Source organism: Ciona robusta, chromosome 12 (assembly GCF_009617815.1).
Source record: "Ciona robusta chromosome 12, ASM961781v2".
Lineage (NCBI taxonomy): Eukaryota > Metazoa > Chordata > Ascidiacea > Phlebobranchia > Cionidae > Ciona > Ciona robusta.
In genome coordinates this window covers 780578-802694 of record NC_143246.1, presented here as the reverse complement: position 1 = coordinate 802694, position 22117 = coordinate 780578, and the positions used below count along the sequence as shown (strand labels likewise).

The window sequence follows — 22117 nt, the reverse complement described above, 5'->3', positions numbered from 1 at the left end:
TCTAGAAATGCTTTAGCTTTCAGAAGTTACTACTTAAGATCACATTTTATCATCACTGAGATGTCATTTTCATGAATATAGTTTATAAACTCGGTAGTTGTTTTGAAAAAACCATCATTATTACTAAACATTTTTCAATTCTTCTCTTATAAATAATATTCACATGCCGAAATAAAAGCTAAAATATGTAGAAATTACTACTTAAAATCACATTTTTATTTTTTACAAAACTTTGCATTTAACTGATTTCTACAAATATTTATTATAAAAGTTGGCACTTTGTAAAAACAATCTTTTAAAAAACAGTTGCAAATACAAATTGTTTAAAGCAAAATACAGAAGAGCTCACAATAAAAACGCACTTCAATGCCAGGAAGGTAAAACACATTAGAACAACCTCAGTTAATGGTTACAAGTAAAATAGAAAACACAAGTTGTTTAAACCAAGAAAAACACCGCAGTTAAAAACATTTTTCTCAGATTAAAATAAATTTATTTGCTTGATCTGGTTGCCTTGTGTATTCTTATGGGGTTGATAGAACAAATTTAAAACTCGACATCATTTCAAATTAGAAATATACATGAATTAACACATTTGAAGTGCACAGAGTAAATTGTGATGTAATAAATGAAAGCTTCTAAGTTATTAAACTAACTTTTTATTCGTCAATATATGAAGGGAAAAGCTTGTTTAAAACAATTTTTCACTTTGTTTACAAAGCTACAACTGATGCACAACGTCTTGGTGTCTCCGTGTTGGTTTCAATCTTCCATTTATTGATTGTTGCATCATAAGCCTCAATTGATTTTAATGCAGCATCACCATAACTAACACAAGATAATTAATATTATTAGATGGGTAGGGCTGGTGTTATTCAACTACTTTAAATTTAATTAAACCCTAAAAAACGTGTAAAAACTGCTGAGGTTTCCTATTTTAACCCGTATTTTAGAAGGGGAAGCCTCAGACCAACATAGAGATCAAATAAAAAGTTTTCTTTGATGGAGTGACATTAAATCCATGATTTATGGGCAAAATACACTATCTACTTAAAAATACATTAAACACTTTTAAATGCTATGATACCCTTTCAAATTTTATATTGGTAGATAATTCCATTCAATCGCAATCTATGCAATATTTACAATTGAACATGATTGTACAAAAGGTCTAGTAAGAAATATAACACTTTAGAAATAAACCTATGACGTGTGATAGTATTCGAGTCAGCCAGACAACGCGTTGACACATGTGTTGTGAATCGGGTATGTATATAAATGATGGCAAATTTATTTAGAGTAGTGCAACTCATAAACTTTGCGGTGTATGTTAGTTATGCGTATATACCCGGCGCCATAGCACAGTTGGTTAGCGTGCCTGCCTTTAACCCAGTGATAATGGGTTCAGGGCTCTGCGCTGCTACCATTGTTGGCTTATGTGTCTTTGGACAAGACACTTACCGGCAATTGCTCCAACCCATTAGTCACTAATAGGTTGTCCAAATTATCAGCCACACATAAAAAGTAAATAAAAAACTCTCCTAAAAATAATTACCCACAAAGTAACATACATGGTAACTCGTAAGCTGGCACAAGGTGTATGAACACCGGTGTTATAACGACTGTCGTATTCCGGCCAAGGGAGAATAAAGTAAGTTGCATTCATTCATATCATTCTATTTAAAGTCAAAATGCATGTGGCCTCCCATTAGAGCTCAGCTCTCTTGTTTCACAAATTATTGTTAACTGGTGAAAGTTTGCGACTCGCCAAGCCTTACATAAGAAACAGGTCCCAATAGATTTTGGGGTTTGATAAATACTTTACACCAGTGCTTCTCTGCACACTGAGTAAAAACAACCATAATTAGTAACACATGACCACTTACCCTCCAATGACGTATATCTCCCCATTCACAACACAAGCACAAGAACCAAATCGCGCGTGGTTCAAGCTGCCCACATAAGTCCAAGTGTTGGTTCGTATGTTATACCGCTCTACGCTTTTTAATCCACGACCACCTTAATAAATAACTAATTAAGCAAACTAATAATAGTTTTAAAGTATAGGGTAATCCATTGGCACCATTTTTTTTATAAAATTAGGCAAGTTAGAAATAGTAAGATGTATCCTGAATATAACAGTGTAATATATTTCATGATTGCCTGGTATATTTGGTTTATCACAACGTAATGTTACAATGTGACATCATTAATAACTTGTATATATAGAATAAACAACGAACCAATGGCGTAAATCTCATCATTGTAAACAACACCACACAATCCACGTCTTTCCTCATTCATTGGTTTCAGTGATTTCCATATCCCTTCTCTTGGATCGTAACTTTCCATTGACTCCAAACCAACGAGATTACCAATAACTTTACCACATCCACCAAATGCGAACAAGCGGCCTGTATGACAACAATAGTATTGTTTGAATAATAACAACAGTCATCAAATAAAAATATTTTATTGTTTTGTCGACAAGAAAATATTCATCATAAAAACAAATTTGATGTAACAATGCAGATTATTGATGAAATAAAATGTAAAAATTATTGATAAGAAAACTATATTTTCATATAAGATTAACAAGAGAGCATATAGCTATAATGAGTGCTCTGGTGTTACCATTTCAATAATACAGATATAATATAAACGATTGATAAGACTATTATGTAAAAGTTTATTTTTTAGATTTTTTACGTCCGACACAGTCAGTATTGGCTTAGTTCTTTAATGTTATTTTTAACTTATTTACTCACTAATTGAACTATTTAACCCTTTGGGGACGAGATATATTTTAACAAATTTTCATTTTTGACCGACTGTCACATATTGCTCTCTAGCGACACAGGTGTTTGTGCTGGCGAAATAAGATCAATTAGACTTTTGTTCTTTGGAAAAATTGCTACAAGATTGTATTTTGATTTTTTTGATGACGTCATCAAATTTTGAATGACGTCATCAGAAATCTTGTATTTATGTGTAATTTGGGGTTTTAGGTAAAAAATACATAAGGAATCTAGTGCAAAGTTGATTCCTGGTTTGTTTAATACCTAACTAAAATGATTGTTTGAATTGGTGACGTCAAAGGGGTCAATTACGTCACTTATAACCTGATGACGTCATTTTTTGAAAGTTCATTTTCGCTAAAATCGTAACAAAACTTGCCAAAACCGATTTATTATGAATGTAAAGGTAGAAACAACATGCAGAAGCAAAATGAAGTTAGATTATACACACAAAAACATAATTTATTTAAAAATTGCTTCAGAATACCTAAAAAACTTGCAAAAACAGCTGACATGGCCGTTTTTACGCAAAACCACATTTTTAACCGGTAACTTAGACGGGGAAGCACCAGAGCAACATAGAGATCAAATAAAATCGCTTTTATTGGACAGAATGAGGTTAAAACCTTGATTTTTGGGCAGAATATAGACCATCTTCTTAAAAAATACATTACGGTTTTCAAATCAAGTTTGGTAAAAACTTTTAAATGCTATGATGCCTTTTTCAAACGTTATATTGGTGGATAATTCCTTCCTCTTTCAAATAAAACCAACTGTAAGAAATTTTACCTACTATAAACAAAATTATGAACTTTTATGTGAACACCTGTTTCAAAATGCATATTTGCACTACTCGTCCCTAAGGAGTTAAAAAAAAGACGTTCAACTGCTAATATTACAACGATTGTGATCATAATATTTAAGGTGTATTACATGTTTTACAATAGTGTATAACTGTCACAGGATTTTAAAACTCAAGAACCATCATATCAATTATGAATAAGTTTTAGGATTTCAGTTTAGTCAAGAAATTTAGGACTAAACTGGCAAAGAACAACAAGAACCAGATTAACTGTTTGGCGAAAAAGGATCTAAGCTTACGAAGCCAAAAATCATTGTGCACATGCTACTGTTCATATTCAGCCCACTTTATCATTACATTTATATTTATTATACCAACCATTATAAGAAACAAGAGCATGTTGATATCGTTTAGTTTTCATTGGAGCAATGATTGTCCATGTATTCACCACTGGATTGTATAATTCAACTGATGATAATATATTACTACCATCCCTTCCTCCTGCTACACACATTTCATCTGGAATATAAATGTTCGTTACATAACTAATAAATTTAGAATGGGAAATAATTTCACTTATTTGGTATTGGACATGTCTGTAGCTTTATAAAGCAACCGAAGAAACATTCCTTTTACTTGAACATTTTATAATTAATCCTAATCTATAGGACATTTAGATTTAGTTTACCTTGACACAAGTTAATGCTTTCAGGCGACAATACTAATGTTTTTTAAATTAGAATTTACGTGTCCTTTCATTAGAATTCAGCTCTCTTATTAGGATTTCAACTTTAAACCACTATTTTTCTACAATAATAATCCACCAATATATTGTTAAACATAATAAGGAACCAACCATTCAACACAGCAGATGCTGCAACATGCCGTTGTTTAATCATAGATGCCACCTTGTACCAATCACCATCAACTTGGTTTAAATTCAAACATTCGACAAAGTTGGATTTACCACCACCAGCCGTATAAACATGGTTGTTTATCTTCACACTGGTTGAAGCATACCTTCCATACAAGGTTGACTGCGGATAAAATTCAATATTTCAAGTTTTTACTTCATTAAATAAACAAAGAGATATCAATTGGTAAACATAGATAACGTATTTTCATTGTTTTGTGAAACAGAAGATTTATTTTTAGTTCTAGTATTGATATGTTTAGATGAAAGATCAAATAAAAACCCATGATAAGAATATTGTTCTATATATAATAATATAAAAATATTTTGTTAGTTTTCTTCTCATGTATTATTAATTTATTATAAAAAACAACCAACCTTTCTTGGTTTGAAACTTTTCTTGTTGACGTCATAGGTTTCAACAATTTTCTCTGCTCTATAACCACCCATAATCAAGCATGTAGATCCTAAGTAAAAATAAGAGTATGACATCAAATAATAAACAAGAATATCTCACATTTACCCAACACGTAGGTTTCAACAATTTTCTTTGCTTTATCACCACCCATAATCATGCATGTTGATCCTAAGTAATGACAAGAATATCTCACGTTTATCCAACACCGTTCCTTAATATGTCTATTGCTGCACATCTCATTTCTTACATGTCTTTTTATCTCTTCAGTAAATTCAAATCATAATATATATTCATAACTTTAAAAGGAATGTTCATATTTTAAACAACACAATTGGAGGTTAATTAACAAATGGTTTGATCAAACCAGATACTTAAAAAAATGCATCTCAGTATTATCATACTTACCTGAACCATCTATGGCAGGTAACTCATGGGTCAGGGCTTCCAAATCTATAAAAAAATCTTTCATTACCATGTTCCACAGCTCAGTATTATTATACGTACCGAAACATCCCATGGCAGGTGACTTATCCAATTGTTGGGTGGTGGTTTCCAAAACTATCAAAAACATTAGTTAAATGATTTGTAAAAAGTACAGCACATATATAAAAGAAACACAGAAACTTTCATTTACTTTCTGTAGCTTTGGGTCGTTTGGTTGGTTCTTGCTGCCAGCATTCCTTCATAAGAGATTGTAACTTGAGAAAAATTTCATGATCTTGTTTTTGATATTGTTTTAATTGCTTATCCACCTCATCCAATTTTCTATGGTTGGGCCTCGTACCATTGCCAATGGCTGCTACAATATTATTTCTACCAGCTGGAGAATCAGAGTATGCACGTATTCTTGTCAGCATTTCGTACACAATGATGCCGAAACTGAAAACATTGAACAATAACTAATTATGTTATGTTTGTTATGTAGAAATAAGTTACCTGTAGATATCCATGCCCGGTGTTTTATCTGCAAAGAGATCCTTAAGAAACTCAGGCGCAGTGTATTGCCATGTATGTTGCATTGAATGAGGAAATTCAAATGTTGTTGTGCTGGCACCGGTTTGTTCACTAATATTCACTGAACCAAAGTCGGCAAGTTTCAGACTCCTGGATTTTGTGAGAAGAATATTCTGTGGTTTTATGTCACCATGGATGAAAGCCCTCTTCCTATCGTGGTTGTGCAAGTAACTGATGGCTGATACCAATTCATGCAAGAGCCGAAGACGGCCAGTCCAAGACAGAACTATCTTAGACATGTGAAGTTCATTCAAGTTGCCACCTTCCATGAATTCCATCACAAGACCCTCCCTTCCAAAAAGTGATGTCACACCATAGAAGGTGACAATGTGGGGATGCTTCATTCCTTGGGGGAAATTTTTTTTTCAATACGGGTTAAAAAATAGGTTTCAACAATTTTCTTTGCTTTAACACCACCCATAATCATGCATGTTGATCCTAAGTAATGACAAGAATATATCACGTTTATCCAACACCGTTCCTTAATATGTCTATTGCTGCACATCTCATTTTTTACATGTCTTTTTATCTCTTCAGTAAATTCAAATCATAATATATATTCATAACTTTAAAAGGAATGTTCATATTTTAAACAACACAATTGGAGATTAATTAACAAATGGTTTGATCAAACCAGATACTTAAAAAAATCTCAGTATTATCATACTTACCTGAACCATCTATGGCAGGTAACTCATGGGTGAGGTCTTCCATATCTATAAAAAATCTTTCAATACCATGTTTCACAGGTCAGCATTATTACACGTACCTAAACCTTCCATGGCAGGTAACTCATGGGTCAGGGCTTCCAAATCTATAAAAAAGTTTTTCATTACCATGTTCCACAGCTCAGTATTATTATACGTACCGAAACATTCCATGGCAGGTGACTTATCCAATTGTTGGGTGGTGGTTTCCAAAACTATCAAAAACATTAGTTAAATGATTTGTAAAAAGTACAGCACATATATAAAAGAAACACAGAAACTTTCATTTACTTTCTGTAGCTTTGGGGCGTTTGGTTGGTTCTTGCTGCCAGCATTCCTTCATAAGAGATTGTAACTTGAGTAAAATTTCATGATCTTGTTTTTGATATTGTTTTAATTGCTTATCCACCTCATCCAATTTTCTATGGTTGGGCCTCGTACCATTGCCAATGGCTGCTACAATATTATTTCTACCAGCTGGAGAATTAGAGTATGCACGTATTCTTGTCAGCATTTCGTACACAATGATGCCGAAACTGAAAACATTGAACAATAACTAATTATGTTATGTTTGTTATGTAGAAATAAGTTACCTGTAGATATCCATGCCCGGTGCTTTATCTGCAAAGAGATCCTTAAGAAACTCAGGAGCAGTGAATGGCCATGTATGTTGCATTGAATGAGGAAATTCAAATGTTGTTGTGCTGGCACCGGTTTGTTCACTAATATTCACTGAACCAAAGTCGGCAAGTTTCAGACTCCTGGATTTTGTGAGAAGAATATTATGTGGTTTTATGTCACCATGGATGAAAGCTTTCTTCCTATCGTGGTTGTGCAAGTAACTGATGGCTGATATCAATTCATGCAAGAGCCGAAGACGGCCAGTCCAAGACAGAACTATCTTAGACATAAGAAGATTATCCAAGTTGCCACCTTCCATGAATTCCATCACAAGACCCTCCCTTCCAAAAAGTGATGTCACACCATAGAAGGTGACAATGTGGGGATGCTTCATTCCTTGGGGGAAATTTTTTTTTCAATACGGGTTAAAAAATAGGTTTCAACAATTTTCTTTGCTTTAACACCACCCATAATCATGCATGTTGATCCTAAGTAATGACAAGAATATATCACGTTTATCCAACACCGTTCCTTAATATGTCTATTGCTGCACATCTCATTTTTTACATGTCTTTTTATCTCTTCAGTAAATTCAAATCATAATATATATTCATAACTTTAAAAGGAATGTTCATATTTTAAACAACACAATTGGAGATTAATTAACAAATGGTTTGATCAAACCAGATACTTAAAAAAATGCATCTCAGTATTATCATATTTACCTGAACCATCTATGGCAGGTAACTCATGGGTCAGGGCTTCCATATCTATAAAAAAGTTTTTCATTACCATGTTCCACAGCTCAGTATTATCATACTTACCTGAACCATCCATGGCAGGTGACTTATCCAATTGTTGGGTGGTGGTTTCCAAAACTATCAAAAACATTAGTTAAATGATTTGTAAAAAGTACAGCACATATATAAAAGAAACACAGAAACTTTCATTTACTTTCTGTAGCTTTGGGTCGTTTGGTTGGTTCTTGCTGCCAGCATTCCTTCATAAGAGATTGTAACTTGAGGAAAATTTCATGATCTTGTTTTTGATATTGTTTTAATTGCTTATCCACCTCATCCAATTTTCTATGGTTGGGCCTCGTACCATTGCCAATGGCTGCTACAATATTATTTCTACCAGCTGGAGAATCAGAGTATGCACGTATTCTTGTCAGCATTTCGTACACAATGATGCCGAAACTGAAAACATTGAACAATAACTAATTATGTTATGTTTGTTATGTAGAAATAAGTTACCTGTAGATATCCATGCCCGGTGTTTTATCTGCAAAGAGATCCTTAAGAAACTCAGGAGCAGTGAATGGCCATGTATGTTGCATTGAATGAGGAAATTCAAATGTTGTTGTGCTGGCACCGGTTTGTTCACTAATATTCACTGAACCAAAGTCGGCAAGTTTCAGAAGCCTGGATTTTGTGAGAAGAATATTATGTGGTTTTATGTCACCATGGATGAAAGCCCTCTTCCTATCGTGGTTGTGCAAGTAACTGATGGCTGATATCAGTTCATGCAAGAGCCGAAGACGGCCAGTCCAAGACAGAACTATCTTAGACATGTGAAGTTCATTCAAGTTGCCACCTTCCATGAATTCCATCACAAGACCCTCCCTTCCAAAAAGTGATGTCACACCATAGAAGGTGACAATGTGGGGATGCTTCATTCCTTGGGGGAAATTTTTTTTTCAATACGGGTTAAAAAATAGGTTTCAACAATTTTCTTTGCTTTATCACCACCCATAATCATGCATGTTGATCCTAAGTAATGACAAGAATATATCACGTTTATCCAACACCGTTCCTTAATATGTCTATTGCTGCACATCTCATTTTTTACATGTCTTTTTATCTCTTCAGTAAATTCAAATCATAATATATATTCATAACTTTAAAAGGAATGTTCATATTTTAAACAACACAATTGGAGATTAATTAACAAATGGTTTGATCAAACCAGATACTTAAAAAAATGTATCTCAGTATTATCATACTTACCTGAACCATCTATGGCAGGTAACTCATGGGTCAGGGCTTCCATATCTATAAAAAAGTTTTTCATTACCATGTTTCACAGCTTAGTATTATTATACGTACCGAAACATCCCATGGCAGGTGACTTATCCAATTGTTGGGTGGTGGTTTCCAAAACTATCAAAAACATTAGTTAAATGATTTGTAAAAAGTACAGCACATATATAAAAGAAACACAGAAACTTTCATTTACTTTCTGTAGCTTTGGGTCGTTTGGTTGGTTCTTGCTGCCAGCATTCCTTCATAAGAGATTGTAACTTGAGGAAAATTTCATGATCTTGTTTTTGATATTGTTTTAATTGCTTATCCACCTCATCCAATTTTCTATGGTTGGGCCTCGTACCATTGCCAATGGCTGCTACAATATTATTTCTACCAGCTGGAGAATCAGAGTATGCACGTATTCTTGTCAGCATTTCGTACACAATGATGCCGAAACTGAAAACATTGAACAATAACTAATTATGTTATGTTTGTTATGTAGAAATAAGTTACCTGTAGATATCCATGCCCGGTGTTTTATCTGCAAAGAGATCCTTAAGAAACTCAGGAGCAGTGAATGGCCATGTATGTTGCATTGAATGAGGAATTTCAAATGTTGTTGTGCTGGCACCGGTTTGTTCACTAATATTCACTGAACCAAAGTCGGCAAGTTTCAGAACCCTGGATTTTGTGAGAAGAATATTCTGTGGTTTTATGTCACCATGGATGAAAGCCCTCTTCCTATCGTGGTTGTGCAAGTAACTGATGGCTGATATCAATTCATGCAAGAGCCGAAGACGCCCAGTCCAAGACAGAACTATCTTAGACATGAGAAGATTATCCAAGTTGCCACCTTCCATGAATTCCATCACAAGACCCTCCCTTCCAAAAAGTGATGTCACACCATAGAAGGTGACAATGTGGGGATGCTTCATTCGTTGGAGGATTTTTGCTTCACCTTCAAACCTGTTAATATAATAGTGATTAAGCATTTATAGGGTTTCTTGCCACTTATAAATCATGTAGTGATTTAGATTAATCGTTAAACCGTTTTAGGATTATTATAAATAACTGAGCAGTAAGGAATATGATATTGCAATGTTTAAACTTAATACATGATGTAAATCCTTCCCAATAAACTGTTTAATCAGATTCAATCGAAAATAAGTGAACTCGATTTTTTAAACTGAATATTAGATTTTAAAATGTCTGTATATATTTAATGCGTGTCCATGTATGCAACTCATTACCCCATGATTCTAAGATTGCAATCAAAGATGTTTTTAAGACAAAGTTACCATACTGAAAAAAAGGACAATTATTTAATGCACTAATGCGGATACATTCGGTCCAATAAAAACAAACATAATATGTAGTTACAGTAAAATTTCTTACTCCTTTTTAGCTTTTTGTATTTCTCCAACACTCCCAGTAAAAGAAATAAACTTCAGAGCCACCATGCCCAGTGATGCATGATAACAAACTTTAACTTCACCAAAACCTCCTTTTCCAAGCAACTCATAGTCGTCAGGGTTGCTTGGAAATTCACTTGGGTCAAATTTCTTCAGCTCCATATTTTAGTTAGGTATCATATTTCTTACACAGTTACCCCTAAATTTGATCACTAACAAAAGAGAGCAATGCTCCGGTTAATGAGTACATTTGTTGCAACCAAAGTCCATAGAAATCACTTCTATGGACTTTGGTTGCAACTAGACGCTTAAAGTGACATCACATCACCCACAATACTTCGTTAATCAATGTCAACACTGCGGATACGACTTATCTCATGGGAGACTATTCTAATGAAAACAAACCCCCGTTGAACGGGGTTAATGATATCCCGCTCAGCCGCTGACAGGCCCAAATCGCTTTCAATTTATCGCATGACGTCCCATTGCTGTCACTTGATTCTGTCTGGTAAATAACTTGCCTTTCCTTAACACAATAACAAGAACTACCCAACTAACGCCACTGAGACCTCGAAGTCAGTCTAGGTTCATGGCGGGCTCTTAGGAGCCCTTGCCCGGTGTCGTAATATATTCGTTTCAATTGATATATTTGTACCGGGCGCTATTGCGCATGCGCCGTGACGCTCCTGCGCACGCGCAGTAGGTCGGAACAAATACAGTGACCACCCGGTCCAAATTTATTACGACCCTCCGTTATAAAAGTTCCAGAAACGACGTTTACACGTTAAAACCTTTAGTTTTTGATTTAAAGTCAGCAGAACTGAGTTGGTATGTTGTTTGTAGCCTAGAAAAAGTAAGTACCACTATTAAACTTATTTTATGCTAGTTTAATAAGCAAATTTTAGTTATAACTTACAGGTGCTGGTGGACCAAGGTGATCCTAGAATACAAAAATTATAGCGGCCACTTTCGATACCTTCTACTCGTGTTACCAACATAAAATTTGGGCACTGTACTTATAACTAGACCCCAGCGGTACCGATTCTAAAAAAATTTGAATTATTCTAAATTATTATAAAATATTAACTATAAATATTAATATTTGTCATCTAAAACATATTTATAGAATTCTAAACCGATCCAGCTTTGAATATGTTATAGCGTAACGTAATACCTAAAAAATGAAACATTATTTTGTTTAAAAAAAGTGCGGGGATGGGTGTTAAATATAAAAAAGTATGATCATAACTTAGAATCATATAAATATTAAATTTTCAAATATTTTCGCGAAAATATAACTTACGCATACATCTATGTATGTCACCAGCATGTTATTTCATTGAAAAAAAATAATTCAAAAAAGGAAAATAAATAAATAAAGTAATATTTTTCCCCCTAACTTTTTTTAGTCGGTACGTATTTATTAGAGCTCGTATTGTATTTGTTCCGACCTACTACGCATGTGCAGTAACGTCTCGGCGCTCGGTACAAATACATCAATCGGAACGAATATATCACGACACAGGCCGTTAAGTAAGCTTTTGCCCGATACTATATTGTGTACTTGTGTACCAGAAAAAGGAATAAAATATAGCAAGATATCATGAACTGTTTGGTCTCTGGTTATAAAAGCATTTAGTACTACAGTAGATATAGCACCCCGCTGAAGCCTGTATATGAAGTCGGATCAGCACGGAGTGATTTAACCCAACCACCAATCCTGTTTATTCAGTGGGAGCTATACATTTATATTGGGGCATAGGCCTAGAATACAAGTTTTATAAAATGAAATACTACAACCTGTAATGTAATGTTTGAATAAAGCAACATATCTAAAATTATATTTCAAATCAAGAACAATGCTTAGGAATTATCAGTACTCCTACAGTCCCACTATAATCATTTTCTTTCTTTGTTATGTAAAGGCTTCGCATCTTCGATTTGTTAAGCATTTTATTGCGAAATAAAACAGTGCGATATGTGAACTTATACGAAACTGTATTAAACATAAAATATTGATATTGTGATGTAATAAATAATTAATGATAGGCCACATTACACAGCGGGTATCAGTCAAGTAGTAAAACTTAACATGACAGTAAGGTGTTATTTATTGGTAATTCTTAAGCTGGTGACCAGTGAAAATTGTGGATTTAAAATGTTCTTAGGCCTCACTGATACCCGCTGTATAATTTTTTTTCCAAAATTACAAAGCACTCTATCGACTGTGCTACAGTGCTGGTCAAATGCCAGTTCAATCAGTATACTTATTAAAGCATACACTTGTATATTTATCAACTTATTAATTAGAAAAAATCACATAAGTTAACGTAATGCTTATCATCAGCAATTAAGGCTTTATATTTTGATGTTGAATATGTTAGTATTATTTTAAAGTTTAAAAAATTAGTATGTAGGTTATTACATATGTGTTCCTGGTACTTTTACATATATCAATTCTTAACATGATCTAAGTTCAAGCAAACTTATGTCAGTTATAAATTGAATAAAACAGCATTGAATGCTCTTGAATATGCTTGTTATTTCACTCTTTACATTAAACACTTTCAAATCGCTGAAACTAAGAACTGTTACGTATTAACAATGTGAATTAGCATTAATTATCCATCATACAAAGAATCGAAACAAAGTTTAACAATCACCTCAAATATTAACAAGGAACAACGCCCAACAACCGAACATTAAGTCGTTATGGTTAGTTCCTCTTTTCGAAAATATTTGGGGAGAGAATAAGGGGAAGTACCTGGTGGTGGCAGTCTGGGCGGATGATGACGCAATTTATATTACAAGAGAGTTTAGCCCTAATGAATGAGCACGGTCTATTATAAAAGATTATTCAAAAAAAATATTTATTACGATCTGCAACAGAAATGTTGAATTTCAAGAATTTAGAAAAATGAAATGACAAATTAGTTGTAATGTAAATCTAGTATAAATCATGGACACCAAGTTTTGAGATCAAAATAGGAAAAAGATTGCACATAAAATAAGTCTCAATACAAAGTAGCGTTAACACCTTTCAAATTGGAATATCTTAATTTTTCAATATCTAAACAATAGCAATGGCTGGATTTGTAAAACCAGAGCTTCTGGAACTATAAATTTATTTAGATAAAGCAATTGAATTTATTGCAATCCGGGTTTAAATTATCTCGCAACTACCGGAACGCTGTTTGGTAAACTTGAAATATTTATCGAGATTCTGGAACAGCATAATCTATCCAAATAGCATAGACCAAATTATTAACCAAATAAATTACTTAAAGGGAATTTGAAATAATGTAAATAAGTGCAATAAGTGAACGGCTAGTACAGAATACTTTCATGACTTTGGGGTCATAAGGTCACTAACATAGGCGCCGAACCTGGGGTGGCAGGGTGGGCTGGCTAACCCCAGAATTTTCTGCACTGCATTAATCAGTCAAATATTACAACCAATAATTTAGATTTTGTTTCGTAGGATTGGGTGTCTAACTATCCCTGCCTCCCCTGCATTTTCAAAAGTTTGGCTCCAATGGCCACAAATGCAATGCATGGTCAAAATCATCATATTATAAAGTAATTATAAATCAAGCTGCAGAATTGCTGGCTGAAAACCTTTGAAGTAATGTTGTATGACATGTATCACATACTCTAACAGGTTTAGCAGATGATGCAAGAGGCATGGTGTTGTCACTACATGTGTTGCAGTAAATTAACCCACAGTTCCTACAGTGATGCTAGAAGGTAGAACAAATAGATTAATCAGAAAAAAGGTTTTACCAGCGTGATTACACACTAATAACTGGAAAGTAAAAAAAATGTTATTTTTATTAGAAAGAAAAACAGTATAACTAAACTTTTGACCAACATTTATCATAACATTTGGTGGTGCACATTGAGTACCATTTAATCACATAAACAGAACAATGATAAAAAAATCTAGAAATGCTTTAGCATCCAGAAGTTACTACTTATAATCACATTTTATCATCACTGAGATGTCATTTTCATGAATAATGTTTATAAACTCGGTAGTTGTTTTGAAAAAACCATCATTATTATTACTGAACATTTTCCATCTCTTCTCTTATGAATAATATTCACATGCCTTGTTTGTTTTTATTAAATTTATTGTTTTCCCTCTTATCCTGATTTTTACCACACATTATGCTGTATCTCATGTTTAGTTTGTTGTGCGAATTGTTAGTGCAAACACTGCATCTAACACTATATAGTAACAAATATAAAATCACGTTTTAATACCAGTTGTTTCAACACTCTAATTAAAACAATGAGTTCACATTTTAATTGCAAAGACAGGATAGTGATGGGGAAATTAAGAAAAGCTAAAATATGTATACGTACTACTTAAAAGCGATTTCTACAAATATTGATTATAAAATGTTGTCACTATGGAAAAACAATCCTGAAAAAAAAAATTATACAACACAGTTACAAAATACAGTTTGTTTAAAGCAAAATACGGAAAAGCTCATAATTGAAATGCATAGATTGGTTTGTGAGTTGTGATTATCATACTTGTTGATAATTGTCTTGACAAACCATGTTATCACCCCAGGATGTCCCCACTGATAACTTGTGTGGTTCATTTGTCACAATATACATGGAAAGAACATCAAATGCCAGGAAGCTCAAACACATTAGAACAACCTCAGTTAATGGTTACAAGTAAAATAGAAAACACAAGTTGTTTAAACCAAGAAAAACAACTTAGTTAAAAACATTTTTTCTCAGATTGAAATAAATTCATTTGCTTGATCTGGTTGCCTAGTTTATACTTTTGGGGTTAATAGAACACATTTAAAGTGCATAGAGTGAATTGTGATGTAATAAATGAAAGCTTCTAAATTATGAAACTAACTTTTAATTAGTAAATGTATGAAGGGAAAAGCTTGTTTAAAACAATGTTTCACTTTGTTTACAAAGCTACAACTGATGCACTATCTCTTGGTGTCTCCATGTTGGTTTCAATCTTCCATTTATTGATTGTTGCATCATAAGCCTCAATTGATTTTAATGTTTCATCACTGTGGCAAAATAAGTTAAATTTGGTCTTTATCTCATTACATTTTTAAACACATTAAATATGTGGCATGGACAATGTAAACATAGATACAATGTTTTAAAGCCTTTAGGGACGAGATATATTTTAACAGATTTCTGTTTTTGACTGACATATTGCTTTGTAGTAACACAAGTGTTTGTGCTAATACTTGTACTTATGTCAAACTTGGGATTTTAGGCAAAATATACATAAAGTGTCTATTGCAAAGTGGATTCCTGGTTAGTTTGCTACCCAGCTGAAAAGATTTATATTTATTAAAATCTTGCCAAAACTTGCTAAAAAATGTGTTGTGAATCGGGTATGTATATAAATGATGGCAATTTATTTTAGAGTAGTGCAACTCATGAACTTTGCGGTGTATGTTATGCGTATATACCTGGCGCCATAGCACAGTTGGTTAGCCCGCCTGCCTTTAACCCAGAGGTAATGGGTTCAAGGCTCGATGCTGTTACCATTGTGGGCGTATGTGTCTTTGGACAAGACACTTACCGGCAATTGCTCCAACCCAGTGGTCACTAATAGGTTGTCCAAATAATAGCCATACATAAAAAGTAAATAAAAAACTCTCCTAAAAAATAATTACCCACAAAGTAACATATAACACGGGTGTATGAACACCCGTGTTATAACGACTGTCGTATTCCGGCCATGGGAGGATAAAGTAAGTTGCATTCATTCATTCATATCATTCTTTTTAAAGTCAAAATGCATGTGGCCTCCCATTAGAGCTCAGCTCTCTTGTTTCACAAATGATTGTTAATTGGCAAAAGTTTGCGACACGCCAAGCCTTACATAAGAATCGCAATAGATTTTGGGGTTTGATAAATACTTTACACCAGTGCTTCTCTGTACACTGAATAGAAACAACCATAATTAGTAACACATGACCACTTACCCTCCAATGACGTATATCTTCCCATTCACAACACAAGCACAAGAACAATATCGCTCGTGGTTCAAGCTGCTAACATTGGTCCAAGTGTTGGTTCGTATGTTATACCGCTCGACGCTATTTAATCCACGACCACCTTAATAAATAACTAATTAAGCAAACTAATTATAACTTTACAAGACACATAAAGAATAGGGTAGTCCATTGGAACCTTTTCTTTTATAAAATTAGGCAAGTCAGAAATAATACGATGTATCCTGAATATAACAGTGTAATATATTTCATGATTGCCTGGTATATTTGGTTTATCACAACATAATGTTACACTGTGACATCATTAATAACTTGTTTATATATAGAATAAACAACAAACCAATGGCGTAAATCTCATCATTGTAAACAACACCACACAATGCATGTCTTTTCTCATTCATTGGTTTTAGTGATTCCCATTTCCCTTCTCTTGGATCAAAACTTTCCATTGAATTTAAAGGATTTGAACTATCATCTCCACCAAATGTGTACAAGCGACCTGTACATGAATTATGTTTGAAATCATTAAATATTTGATTACAATCAAACTAAAAATTAACAATATTTCTAATTTTTATTAAAGATGTAAAGTGTTTCTAATGAATTTTAAAGAATAAGTTATGATCTTCTTGGATCAAAACTTTCTATTGAATCTAAACCAATATGATTACCAATAACTTTATAACATCCACCAAATGGGAACAAGCGACCTGTGTGACAACAACAGTCAACAAAAAAAAATATTTTTTATTGTTTACAAAAAAATATTTATTTTAAAAACAATTATGATGTAACAATGCAGATTATTGATAAGATTTAGAAATTATTGATAAGAAAACTTTATCTTGTTATGATATTAACAAGAGAGCATATAGCTGTAATGAGTTCCCTGGTATTACCATTTCAATAATCAGATATAATATAAACGATTGATAAGACTATTATGTAAAGTTTATTTTTTTAGATTTTTTGGTTTGCCACGCCAGTCACGCTTTATTGGTTTAGTTCTTTAATGTTATTTACTCACTAATTAAACTATTTAAAAAAAACGTTCAACTGCTAATATTACAACGATTGTGATCATAATATTTAAGGTGTATTACATGCTTTAAAATAGTGTATAACTGTCACAGCGACTCACAGGTTTTTAAACTCAAGAACCATCATATCAATTATGAATGAGTTTTATAATTTGAGTTTAGTCAAGAAATTTAGGACTAAATGCGGAAATTAAGAATTATGATTTGTGGGAAAAATCCTGACAAAGAACAACAAGAACCAGATCAACTGTTTTGTGAAAAAAGGATCTAAACCAGTGGTTCTCAACCGCCGGTCCGCGTCAACTTTCCTGCCAGTCCGCCAAATATATTACAATTTTATATCTCAATTGCAAAATGCAAGATGTTCAAGTCTTGTCCATTGATTAAAGCAGTGGTTCCCAAAGTATGGGTCGCACAGGGTTGAGAAATACATCGCACCAAGGTGATCCAAATCTAAACGAGATTTTTTCTTTTCAAGCGTTTGGTTTACGTTTGCGTTGTAGTTTAGCCTTATATTTACCATATTTTTCTTTGCCAGGTAGACTGTTTGTTACGAAATAGTAGGGATTCACACGTGGATTCATTGCATCATAATAAAAATTGTTTGACCTGGCAATTAATTAAGACATAATAGTAATTCACACGTTGATTATTTGCGTCATAATAGGGATTGACACGTAATCATTGGGCATGTAGGAGGTTTAAAACAGGCTTGAATGTTAAACAGGCACATGCGTCGTATTTTAAACTGATTTAGAACTTCGCCAGTTCCATAATTTGCAGCACTATGCCGTAGAGTTCATGGTCTACTTTGGACGGAATTACATTTTGGGTTGATTTTTTAAGGTAAACCGGTCCGCAAAGTTTGTTTCGAAATGTTACCGGTCCGCAAGCTATAAAAGGTTGAGAAACACTGATCTAAACTTACCAAGCCAAAAATCATTGTGCACATGCTACTGTTCATATTCAGCCCACTTTATCATTACATTTATATTTATTATACCAACCATTATAAGAAACAAGAGCATGGTCCTGTCGTTTAGTTTTCATTGGAGCAATGTTTGTCCATGTATTCACCACTGGATTGTATAATTCAACTGATGAGAATATATCAAAACCATCACCCCATCCTCCTGCTACACACATTTGATCTGGAATATAAATGTTCGTTACATAACTAATAAATTTAGAATGGAAAACAATTTCACGCATTTGGTATTGGACATGTCTGTAGCTTTATAAAGCAACCGAAGAAACATTTCTTTTAATTGAACATTTTATAATTAATCCTAATCTATAGGACCTTAGTTTTAGTTTACCTTGACACAAGTTAATGCTTTCAGGCGACAATACTAATGTTTGTATAATTAGAATACACATGTCCTTTTATTAGAGTTCAGCTCTCTTATTAGAATTTCAACTTTAAACCACTATTTTTCTACAATAATAATCCATCAATATATTGTTAAACATAATAAGGAACCAACCATTCAACACAGCAGATGCTGCAAGCCATCGTCGTTCCTTCATAGATGCCACCTCGTTCCAATCACCATCAACTTGGTTTAAATCCAAACATTCGACAAAGTTGGAATCATCACCACCAGCCGTATAAACATGGTTGTTTATCTTCACACTGGTTGAACCAAACCTTTCATACAAGGTTGACTGTGGATAAAATTCAATATTTTAATTTTTTTACTTCAATAAATAAACAAAGAGATATTAATCGGTAAAGATAAATAACGTGTTTTCATTGTTTTGTGAAACAGAAACTTTTATTTTTAGTTCTAGTATTGATGTTTAGATAGAAGATCAAAAAGATTTTTTATTCTGATAATATGGTTTCATATTTTGATCACATAATAATAAAAAAATAATTTGTTAGTTTACTTTTTCATGTATTATTATAAAAAACCAACCTTTCTTGGTTTGAAACTTTTCTTGTTGACGTCATAAGTTTCAACAATGTTGTCTGCTTTATCACCACCCACAATCAAGCATGTAGATCCTAAGATAAAAATAAGAGTATGGCATCAAATAAACAACAAGAATATATTTATTTCACATTTATCCTACACGTTAGTGGCCTTAATGATTTTTTTCGTTTTTGTTTTGTCTTGCCTGTGTATATGGGGACAGACGGGTAAAAGGTACGTGATTTAAACCTTAAACTATAAACACAAACAGAAACTTAATTGAGCTACAATTTCTTGTTATGATATAAGATAGCATTCAACCAACATGATACCTGTACCATCCATGAAAGGTAACTCACCAGGTAACTCATCCACCCGTGGGGTGATGGTGTTTCCATCTATGAAAATATTAAGTCGCTGAATACAACGTTACACAGCTTAGTATTATTATACAAACCTGAATCTTCCATGGCAGATACTTCCATATCTATTGAAAATAACAATTAGTCACTCATTACAATGCTCCGTATCTCAGTATTACCATATTTACCCGAACCTATGACAGGTAACTCATGGGTGAGGGCTTCCATATCGATAAAAAATCTTTCATTACCATGTTTCATAGCTTAGCATTATTACACATACCTAAACCTTCCGTGGCAGGTGACTCATGGTTTAGAGCTTCAGCATCTATAAACGTACCAAGTCACTTATTATCATGCTCCATATCTTAGTATTATTATACATACCATGAGAGGAACTACCCATGAGAGAGTGTATCCGATCTATAAAAGAAGTCACTTATTATCATGCACCATATATTAGTATTATTATACCTACCTGAACTGGCCAGAAGAGATATTTCCACATCTATAAAAATACAAAGTCAAACATTACTCTACAACATTATAGCTAAGCATTAATATACGTACCTGAATCTTCCATGGCAGGTGACACATCCATTTGTTGGGTGGTGGTTTCCAGGACTATCAAAAATAAAAAAGTACAGCTCTAATAAACGGGCATGTTCCATTGAAACATGTATTATATTAAAGTGCATTATAAATACCATTTTAAGGAACTTGAGCGGTACATTCGGATAATGTCAATATCATTAGTAGAAAACAATAAATTTAGACAAAAAACAACTGTTTGATCATTTGGTAAATAATATCTATTATGCGTTTGTTAAAGCACGAACAAGGGATACACAGAACAATTATAATTAATCAACATTCATTTACTTTCTGTAGCTTTGGGTCGTTTGGTTGGTTCTTGCTGCCAACAGTCTTTCATAAGAGATTGTAACTTGAGGAAAATTTCATGATCTTGTTTTTGATGTTGTTTTAATTGCTTATCCACCTCATCCAATTTTCTATGGTTGGGCCTCGTACCATTGCCAATGGCTGCTACAATATTATTTCTACCAGCTGGAGAATCAGAGTATGCTTGTATTCTTGTCAGCACTTCGTACACAATGATACCATAACTGTTGGAAAATATTCACTTGTCATATTCAGTTAGATGAAACCTAAGCATTAAGCAAACACTCAAACCTAAGATACATATGAACAGGTGTTGAACAATAACTAATTATGTGATGTTTGTTGTGTAGAAATAAGTTACCTGTAGATATCCATGGCCGGTGTTTTATCTGCAAAGAGATCCTTAAAAAACTCAGGAGCAGTGAATGGCCATGTATGTTGCGTTGAATGAGGAATTTCGAATGTTGTTGTGCTGGCACCGGTTCGTTGTCTGATGTTCACTGAACCAAAGTCGGCAAGTTTCAGACTCCTGGATTTTGTGAGAAGAATATTCTGTGGTTTTATGTCACCATGAATGAAAGCTTTCTTCCTATCGTGGTTGTGCAAGTAACTGATGGCTGATATCAATTCATGCAAGAGCCGAAGACGCCCAGTCCAAGACAGAACTACCTTAGACATGAGAAGATTATCCAAGTTGCCACCTTCCATGAATTCCATCACAAGACCCTCCCTTCCAAAAAGTGATGTCACACCATGGAAGGTGACAATGTGGGGATGCTTCATTCGTTGGAGGATTTTTGCTTCCTTTTCTAACCTGTTAATATAATAGTGATTAAGCATTTATAGGGTTTCTTGCCACTTATAAATCATGTAGTGATTTAGATTAATCGTTAAACCGTTTTAGGATTATTATAAATAACTGAGCAGTAAGGAATATGATATTGCAATGTTTAAACTTAATACATGATGTAAATCCTTCCCAATAAACTGTTTAATCAGATTCAATCGAAAATAAGTGAACTCGATTTTTTAAACTGAATATTAGATTTTAAAATGTCTGTATATATTTAATGCGTGTCCATGTATGCAACTCATTACCCCATGATTCTAAGATTGCAATCAAAGATGTTTTTAAGACAAAGTTACCATACTGAAAAAAAGGACAAT

The 22117-nt window shown here is 33.5% G+C and overlaps 1 protein-coding gene across 14 annotated transcripts in view; it reads right to left on the bottom strand.

The window, feature by feature from the left end:
- Positions 1-194: 194 nt before the first annotated feature.
- Positions 195-22117, bottom strand: part of LOC149726099 (kelch-like protein 35) — a 53781-nt gene continuing 31858 nt past the window's right edge. For 5 of the 14 annotated variants that reach the window (XM_089889505.1, XM_089889497.1, XM_089889510.1 and 2 more), the window contains 5 exons: positions 19254-19434; positions 3979-4119; positions 2244-2414; positions 1887-2019; positions 195-828 (listed from right to left, as the gene is read on the bottom strand). In XM_089889505.1, the coding sequence (XP_089745631.1) occupies positions 714-828; positions 1887-2019; positions 2244-2414; positions 3979-4119; positions 19254-19434 (741 nt within the window). In that variant the 3' untranslated portion in view covers positions 195-713. Of the gene's footprint in view, positions 829-1886; positions 2020-2243; positions 2415-3978; positions 4120-4456; positions 4638-4891; positions 4981-5036; positions 5100-5336; positions 5382-5435; positions 5490-5565; positions 5811-5867; positions 6292-6616; positions 6662-6714; positions 6760-6813; positions 6868-6943; positions 7189-7245; positions 7670-7998; positions 8044-8097; positions 8152-8227; positions 8473-8529; positions 8954-9282; positions 9328-9381; positions 9436-9511; positions 9757-9813; positions 10267-10695; positions 10984-15002; positions 15764-16696; positions 16830-17066; positions 17226-18773; positions 18918-19253; positions 19435-19688; positions 19778-20017; positions 20084-20142; positions 20173-20226; positions 20269-20330; positions 20376-20434; positions 20471-20525; positions 20556-20617; positions 20672-20929; positions 21175-21311; positions 21765-22117 lie in introns of those variants that run through there. The other 9 variants (XM_089889491.1, XM_089889492.1, XM_089889489.1 and 6 more) reach the window with 8 other exon arrangements.